At 42.2% G+C, this 8,902-nt stretch overlaps 1 protein-coding gene across 6 annotated transcripts; it reads left to right on the forward strand.

Annotated features, from left to right (window-relative positions):
* Positions 1–224: 224 nt before the first annotated feature.
* LOC147975778 (uncharacterized) lies at positions 225–8,630 on the forward strand. 6 transcript variants are annotated; one of them, XM_087518366.1, is made up of 18 exons: positions 225–432; positions 637–708; positions 851–1,014; positions 1,163–1,914; positions 2,023–2,925; positions 3,241–3,781; positions 3,883–3,954; positions 4,078–4,398; positions 4,474–5,058; positions 5,171–5,285; positions 5,396–5,565; positions 5,657–6,018; positions 6,365–6,974; positions 7,200–7,401; positions 7,532–7,669; positions 7,788–7,931; positions 8,030–8,236; positions 8,363–8,630. In XM_087518366.1, exons 9-11 carry the CDS (start codon positions 4,527–4,529, stop codon positions 5,538–5,540), a joined length of 792 nt encoding a protein of 263 aa, XP_087374492.1. In that variant the 5' UTR covers positions 225–432; positions 637–708; positions 851–1,014; positions 1,163–1,914; positions 2,023–2,925; positions 3,241–3,781; positions 3,883–3,954; positions 4,078–4,398; positions 4,474–4,526; the 3' UTR covers positions 5,541–5,565; positions 5,657–6,018; positions 6,365–6,974; positions 7,200–7,401; positions 7,532–7,669; positions 7,788–7,931; positions 8,030–8,236; positions 8,363–8,630. The 6 variants fall into 6 exon arrangements, with proteins under 6 accessions (XP_087374492.1, XP_087374488.1, XP_087374493.1 ...); XM_087518362.1 differs by having other exon boundaries at positions 5,657–6,974; XM_087518367.1 differs by having other exon boundaries at positions 5,657–6,974; positions 7,842–7,931.
* The last annotated feature ends 272 nt before the right edge of the window (positions 8,631–8,902 follow it).

Here is an 8,902-nt window from a genome sequence, read left to right on the forward strand (position 1 = left end):
AGATGTGGATGATCAGCTTTTGATTAGTTAGGTTGAGCAAACTGGCGGGGTACATTTGGGATAACTGGGAGGGGAGAGGGGGTTGGGCTAACAAGCGTGTGTGCTTGTGGGCCTATATGGGCTTTTTATTTTTATGCGTCATTTTCGTCTACTTGTCTGACTGTTACCACCGCCGTCTCATATGGACTCTCTGTCTTAACTGCTCCATTTGCGGCCCTCTGTCTTTATTTTCTCTCGTCGGAACTCCTTCCTTCGCCCTAGGGTAGACACCGCGGCGCCGTCACCTACGATCGCTTCTAACCCTAACCAAACGGCCGTTGGGCGGTGGTATTCATCGGAAGCAAGAGACGGCGTGTTTTTTCTGCCTCGCGCGGTGGAAGTTGACTTCATCCTCGCCGTTGGATCTGCAATGGGATCTCGCCTGTTCTTCAGGTATGTTTTCTTAAGGTTTTCGGCGCAGGAAGGAGTGGTTGGGTGGGTGTGTATTAGTATTAGTTCTCCCGAATTCACCTTTGTACTATGGTTGTGGGGCAATTGATACTTGTTTTGATTAATTTCCATTTTTTGATTTATGCGTCATCTCTTCAGTCTTAAGTTTATATCTCAGTTGGGGTCGTTTTTTGTATGCATGTACAGGCGGTGGGGAGTGTGAGGTGTTTGTTTTCCTCAGGATGAGTTTGATTGGAAGGGGTGCTGGTTGTGCAAATGGTTAGTCATCATATATTAGTTAATTGCACATAACTTCAGACATGGAAGCAGTTAACTACTTTTTGTTTTAATTTTCTGTGTGTATGTTCATCACGAATTTTTCTTGTTAATTTTTCCTATACATGTCTAAATATGCGAGTAGGAGTTGATGCTGCTGCGGTAGCTTTGGCCAAGGTGTCACTAGTTAATGGCGAAGGCAGTGATGGGGATGCAGGTGAGGGGGTGGTATGGTTGATAGCAAGGCAAATGCCAGCGGAATAAATGAGTCGTGCAAGGTCGATGGTGTCATCTGCGCTCCTCATATCGGTGCTGACAGTGTTGAATGTTTTTTGTTGGAATTTTTTCGTATTCATTTAGTTTTCCTCATTTTTTGGTTGCTGTTTTGAGTTGTTGTATTTTTATATTTTTTATCTAACTGTTTTTTCGGGTGCATTTTCTACTCTGGAACTTGCAGGTATTTCGTCGCTAAATGTTAACAATTTGATCATGCATTCTTGCCGTGACATCAATGCCGAGAATGTTGCGCCAAATTCCCCACTGCCGTGCAACATGGGTGTGCCTCCCAATGTTGAACCATGTAGAGCTTCCGATGGAGACAATATTTCATGCAACCCGACTCCAGCGTGGTGCGATATGCAATCGCAGTCAGTCATGGGCAATGAGATTGTTACACAGGATTGTATGGTCTCACAATAGTTAAGGAATGAGGAGATAAGGCAGGTAGAGAAGCAGAATTTTTTTCCAGAGAAAGTTGATGCTCATGAGAGGAAGGACCGGTTGAGGCTCCCCAAAGGTGTAGTTGATTCCTCAAATGTCACCAGCAATTCTCATGTTCCAGATGCATGTGCTGGAGTCTGTGTGCAAGTTGGCACATCACTGGATGTCTCTGCTAGTCTTAATGTAACTGCAAACGTGGGTTCGGTGAGTGAAGGCGGCCCTGTAGTATATTCTAGCCAAGGGAAGCACAGGGTAGTTGTTGCAAAGATTAAGCATGGACTTCGTGGCACCCATCCCGCCGGTGGCATAGCCAGTAAGATTGTTGATCCATCTTCGCGTCGGAGTCCACGCATTGCCAGTGGTCCAGTGGTTGATCGTTTCTATCCTAGTGTTAAGCTTGATGGAAAGCATGTTTCTTTCAAGGGTTCAGAGGCTGGAGGTGGTTGTCGAGGTCCTTCTGTTGATGGCATTGGGCTCGACGGCAATAATGTATATGTTCTAATCTATGTTTGTTTGTTCTTTTTTCCTTTTTTGGTAAATAACTGATCTGTTGTATGCATGCTAACTGCCTTCTTTTCGCCCATTTTCCATTGGTAGGTTGTTTCTAGGAAGCGTCGGCCCAAGGTTGCTGGGAGTGGACCAAAGAAGAAGCCGACAAAGTCCACGGCGTCAAATGCTGGTGCTTGCGATAGGATTAATGTAACTGTTCGCTGTTCTTTGGGAGAGGTTTCTGAGGCAGTTGCTCTGCTTGAGACACGACATAAAGATATTGTTCGTAAGGCTGGTTTTGGCAGTGTATTTAACTGGGTTATGAAGGGCAATGTGTCGTGCCTTCTGATGTGTCACTTGATGAAGAATATTGACATGGCCACGATGCGCATTGACTGTGGCCCTAATAAAGTTCTTGTAGTCAGCAGAGAAACCGTGCATCAGTGTTTTGGGTTCCCGATGGGTGATGACACAGCTCCCAGGCCAGTTGATAGTGGCCATGACGAGTCAATGGCTAGACTTAAGGCGGAGTTGGGTTCCAGCAAAGCTTTTGTGGTTGACACGAAAGACATGAGGACGGCGTTGAAGTAGCTTGCAGTCGATGAGTCAAAGGACGCACTTGTTGTAAAGGTTTTCTTTGCAATCCTTTTCTCAAAGATAATATCCCAGGTCCTGATGTCCGTGTAGGCAGGGAGGCGGCAATGCTAGATGGTATTGTTTTTGAAGATACGGCAACGATGTATTTTTTCCAGTTAGTAGTGGATGAGATAAAGCGTGTAGCTATCGGATAGCAAGATCCAAATATCATTCAAGAAGGTCCAGAAGGTTGTGGAGTAGTGCTAGTCCTTATGTATCTTGATTGTTGCCTACTGAAGGGCGTGTCTGCGATGCATGTGAAAGAATCCGCGTGCAAGTTTCCTGGCAGAGAAGGTGCTGAATTCAATTTTCTTGAAGGACATTATAAAGAAGGCTGGGAAATTTTTGGATGGCTATGTTTTTGGAAAACTTGGGGTGAGTTTTTTCAACTTATATGTGTGCTTTTCTATTTTTAGTAATTGTCTTTTTAGTAAGTCTTCTTACGTGTATAAAGTTTAGCTCACTTCACCTATTATGTGGAGCTAACTGCTATCTCTCAAAATGTTTTTCGTTGGAAGTTAACATTATTTTAGCCCTTTTGTTTAAATTATTTATGTTCATAACTGCTTTGTTTTTAGTTTTTTACAGATAGTTAACTGGCTTAAGCCTTGTTCTTAACTTCAGCTAACATTATCTTCATTTTTTAATCCAAAGTACTCACAAGTTTTTTGTTTTTTTACATGTGCTCAGTGGAAATCCCGTAACCGGATTGCATATTTCCAGCAAGTTTCGCTGGGCAAAGTCGTGATCACAGCTTTCCTGATGCTCATGTCCATACCTGCGCTCGAAAACAACATGCACAGGATGAGGCTGGTTGTAGTCAGAATGAAGATATAGCCTTTGAAGTACAAAAATCTAGTGACGCTATGGAAGATGATGGTGTATTTGAGAAGATTGATGACTTATTACGGAAGGTGAATGAGTTGGCTGCTGAAGTTCCCACGACGTTTGATCGTCTGAGCTGCATTGCTGGCATTTTCCCTGAAGGCCATGGACCAAGAGAAGAATCAATGAAGGAGGCTACGAGCGTGATGTTGCTATCATTGGTAGTCTCTGGAGCGCGACGTCACACATTCGCACCGCTTTTAACCATTTGAAGAAGAAACAAGATGCGATATGCAAAGGCTTTGAAATAGATGCTCGTATTATTATGAGTCATATTAGCAAGCAGAAGAATGACACGTCTACCCCCATACATGACGACGATTATACTGGTCAACGGGGTGAGGAGGTGAGGTGATCTTTTCCTTTTTTTTCTCTCTTCCATCTTTTACGCATGGTGATTAACTGTCTCGTACGAGATAGCTAACTACTGACCTTATTGTGAGTCAGATTAGCAAGCAGAAGAATGATGCGTCTGCCCCCGTACGTGACGATGATTATACTGGTCAACGGGGTGAGGAGGTGAGGTGATCTTTTCCTTTTTTTCTCTTCCATCTTTTATGCATGGTGATTAACTATCTCGTACGAGATAGCTAACTGCTGACCTTATCCCCCTCAACATCATACGTGCATGTTTTTTTTCAGGTTTTTGTTGATGCGTCAGATGATGATGAAGATGAGAAGCAAGAGCCCCCTGCTGAATCTCCTCCGCATGATTTTAGTGATGACTATGTCATTGATGATGACTGTTTCAATGGTGATTCTAATGGGGGTTGCAATGGTGTTGATGACAATGTTGATTATACGGAGGGAGTTTTTGCACCAGACCAGCCAGTAACCAAGGTGATTGCGACAAATCTAATGAGCTAGAACTTGGGCAGCAATCCCATGCTGGTAGTGTTGACATTTCTGAAGGGAAGCAAGTTGGGTTTGATTGTCAAGGTGGCTCGTCAGTTACGATTGAAGGTGCTTTAGAAGTTAAAGGTTACGCTTCAGATGATTCAAGCCATTTTGTCACTAACAATGTTGATTGTGGTTCAGGTTTGCTTGATGCTAGACAGGCGCCTGAAGGTGCTTGTGCGGGTGTGGTTGTAATGGATGGCCTTAGTGATGGTGTGAATCATGCAGCAAGTTGTGAAGGAAAACAAGTGATGAAGGATACACCTATGCCTGAAAGCATTGGAGCCGGAGGTGATGTATTTTCTATTCCGGTGTGCGAAGTCCCTGTTGTTGACGGAGCACGTGCATCGAACAAGGACGCAAAGCCAGCTGTTGTTTCTGAATTCCCGAAGGATGCTGTAGTTGTGGACTCACACCAAGGTGGTGATGCTCATGCTAGTGTAGCAGGCCCCAAGGACGCAGGTGGTTTAAATGTGTCTCATGTGATAGATAAATCAAATGTTGATAGTGGTGCATCTGCTCCTGCAACACTTTCTAGGATTCCTGTACAAGTACCTGAGGGGTTAGCTACGAAGTTGAAAGATATAATTTCAAAAGCTGCGTTCCGTGGTAATTATAGTGCTGAGCCCCAGCCTGAAGTTGAACCCAACGTTGACGAAGTTGGTGCCGATGGCGCTTCCGAGGAGATAGATAGTGATGAATTGGGATTGTCAGTAAATGAGATAGGTAGCGATTTTCTTGCTGCTTTCTTGGTGTATATGTTGTTTTCTTTTTTCATTTTTATTAACTGTTTAGTATCATTTTGCTAACTGCCAACCTTTTTTGCCCTTTATTATAGATTCATCTCAAATAGTCTCCAGTTTTACGCAAACCCCGGCTACACCGGAAGCGGTGCAACGCATGAAGGACTTATACTTTGCTGTTATGAGGTTAAGGACGAACAAGAATAAAAAGTATGTACCAAACATCATTGTGTTTCGTCCTTCCCCCGTTTCTGATTTGTTGCCAACATTTTTATTTTTTTCCTTTGGTAAAAGGTTTTTGTGTTTTTTTTCAATACTAGGGATGAGGTACTGTTTGAGAATGCGTTTTGCAAAGCAACTGTTAAGCAGGTTGCTGAGTCTTTCAGAGTTGGTGGCATGCTGAATACTGCGGTTGCTATTGTAGGATTTTTTTCTTCTTCATTCGAAATACCAAAATTCTTCTAAGATGGTGGCTCCATTTCATATTTCGGTAAGATCTTATACACATTATTATAGTGTTCATTTTTTTCTTGTTTTTCATGAGCTTTTTATTGCTAACAGAGATGTTTCTTCATTTGCAGCAATCTATCTAGAAGGGGTCCTTTGATAATAGGCACTGGATCAGGTTTTTCTCTGCCTATGCCGATGAGCCGCTGGATAAGAAAGACATTGTACTATTTGGTGTCTTTGACCCTCCAGCTACCAAGGAAGGTGCGGGGCACTATTGTGGTGTTGCGTTAAACATTAAGCATCCTTGTTTTGAGCAGCTTGACTCTTGGCACCTCCCTGGTAGTGAGAGTGGCATAAGGGTCATAAACAGGATGGCGAAGAACATCAAGCAGCTTTGGAGGAATGGCTCGTTTGATCGCAAGAAGAAGTTGGATTCGTCAAACATTTACCATTTCCGTTTGCACCACGCCGTTGTGCCGCGGCAGGAAAACCCGTAATACATCTTTTTGCTTCTTCTTTTACGTGTAGCTTGTGTTTTATCTATTTTTAAATATAACTGACGATTAGAATTATCGTTTTTACTCTTTTTTTGTTTGTTGTCTTTTTAACTTTTGTGGAATCTGCTCAACCAAAATTAAACCTAACTGCCATAATAGTGTTAATTATATGCTCATTTTTTCCATGTCTGTAAATTAGGTCTATGTGAACTAACTGGGCAAGTGTTCTAAGTTAACTGAAATATCTTAGCTAATGCTTTTATCATTATATCCTGCGTGCATGGTCAATCCATGCGAATTCATTAAGCTAAGTTCATACATGTGTTTTATATCTATGGTCAGGGTTCAAACCCTGTACAGGTGGATTACTTGTGGGGTTTTTGACATTAATATTCGTCAGGTGCTAGGTTATTCTGGAGGTATTGCATTTCTTTTTTGTTTGCTTTTTGTTGGTTTGCATTTTTTTTGTGGTCGTCCTATTTTATTCTCAGCACAAGGCCCATTTCTATATTTTTGTCCAAGCGCCCAAGTATCTTCCTCGTGTGCCCTTCTTTTTTTGGTTTTTGTGTTGCAGTTCTTGGGCTAGACGAGCCTGAATTTAGTTTGTTCGAGAGCCAATGTGAGACGCCAGAAATTTAGGTAATATCGGATGAAGACATATTGAAGTCAGTTCGAACTGTTAAAGTAAAGAAGGGCGGTGTGGAATCAAAATCAAAGGGGGGACTTGTGCTGTCCCGAAGGCTGTGGATCGTGGTGTGGAGAGCGATGATGATTATTTTATGCCTCCGGCACCTAAAAAGTGTTTGTGGCCCAGAGCTGCTAGTCCTATCAAAGTGGCAGTGAAATCACCTCTTGTTCTGAGTGATGATGATGATTTTGTTTTGCGTGGTGAGAGAACAGTGTTCACGAGGAGCAAATCAGTGGAGGAGCCATTTGTAGTGTCTAATAAAAGGTCAGTTTCTCTGTCAACTAGGCTGAGAATGCATGTGCGTGCTCTCTAGCCGTTCAAGTTTCCATTTGTGGTTGTTGCAAAAAAAAATTGGACCTAACACTTAGCAAGGAGTTTCTTGACAAATATGCATAGTGAATCCAAGTTTTTTCTTTCAAAATTCTTTTTTCATTTTTGTTTTGGTGCTACTTCATGGATCTTTTTTCCTTTTTGTTTTTGTCCCCATAGGGTCCCTCTGTTTAAGTGCACTCCTCCAACTGGCGATGATTTTATAGTTGATGCTAAATATCTGGTTACCTGCTTTGGTCCCGCTGGCTGCATCAATACTGAGTTGATGGATCTTGTGATGAGCTAATGGAAGGGTAGCCCTGAGTGCAACCATGTGTATAAATCTGGAGATAGGGTGTTGCTCAGCCCGTATGTGATAAATGTACGGTGATTTATTATGAATCATTCTTTTTGTTTTTTCTATGTTCATTTGTCGGCTTAGCCGGCACACCCCACCTTGCCCGCTCACCGATCATCGTAAATTCTCATCATGTGTTTGTTATCTTTGCTAGTATCTTCTGGAGATTGATCCGTACCATCAGCCAGTTGATGAAGATGGGCAGGAGGTCCCGAGGCCGCCCTTCAATGTTAAACTTGCTGCTCAGAAGTTCAAGTTATACATTAAAGAGAACCTGCTCACTACAAACCTGGTTAGTGCATGCCATTTTTGTTGCCAATTTACCTTTTTGTAGTGTGGTCATCTAAACTGCTGAGAAAATTGTAGCTAACTTGCTAGGCTATTTTGTCGTCTAATTTGCATGTTGATAGATCATGCTCCCATATTGGAATCTGAATCATTTCACATTGTATACTATGAACAAGTATCATGACTCCCTGGATATCCATGACTCGTGGAGATACACTCGGCGTAACCTTTCAAGGAACAGATTCCATGGAGAACGTGTTGAAATCGTATGTGGTCTTTTTTCCACTTTTTTCATGTTTTACGTTCCACGTGTGCGTTGTTCTTTAAAGTATTTGCAAGTCTTAAATTTTTCTGTTTCGCACAGATATCCAGGATGTCGTTGTTGATGAAGGAGGTGTATGGCGAAGCTGCATACAACTCTTCAAGGCAGCCCCATTGGGAACATCTGGCAGAGAGATGTAGCTATGCAAAAATGCCAGAGCAAGGGGTTAACGAATGCGGCTTTTACATGTTAAAAGTTGCTTATCCGTACGATGGCACCAAGCTAGTAGAGGAAGTGAAGAAGCGCGATGTAATTTTTCCTGGATCATTTCTTTTTTTTCAATTAACTGTTTTTCATGTTTTTGTCTTGATTTCCATTTCTTATTATCAGATATAGTAAAATGCTAACTGACACAACAATCTTGTTTTTATGCAGCCACATTCTGCCTACTGGAAGGCGGAGTGCCTTTTTATGTTCTTTTTCACCCTAGTAATGAGGTTTGGCGCAACCAGTAGTTGTGGGAGATGGTTGACATTGCTAAGTTGTTACAAGCGTAGTCGCAGGATAGCGATGCAAGTAGATGAATATGTGGATGTGTTTTTATGAAAGTTTTGTCAGTTTTCTGTATTTTGTAGCAAGCATGCTAACTGCATCATTATGCACATGCAAGTATTTGCTCCGATGTGTAGTTTACATTCGTGCATCAAGTTAGCTGCTATTGAGGATGCTGTTAATGGTTGCAGTTACTGCTTTGCTAACTGTGAAGACAAAAAGCAAAGCACACATTGAAGTTAACTGCACTATCTTCAAAATGGTAACTTCATGTTGTGGAGGAAGTTAACTGCACTTCATAGCGCAGTTTTATTCGATTTCTACTAAATGTTTTCCGAGCAAGTTAACTGCTAGTCGAGAGGAAGTCTTTTTGTAGGGGGGGGGGGCAAAATTTCTGGAGTTGTTAAGATAACCATTTTTCTA

The sequence above is a fragment of the Triticum urartu genome, chromosome 4A (genome assembly GCF_056163025.1).
Source record: "Triticum urartu cultivar PI428250 chromosome 4A, HENAU_Tu73, whole genome shotgun sequence".
Taxonomy (NCBI): domain Eukaryota; kingdom Viridiplantae; phylum Streptophyta; class Magnoliopsida; order Poales; family Poaceae; genus Triticum; species Triticum urartu.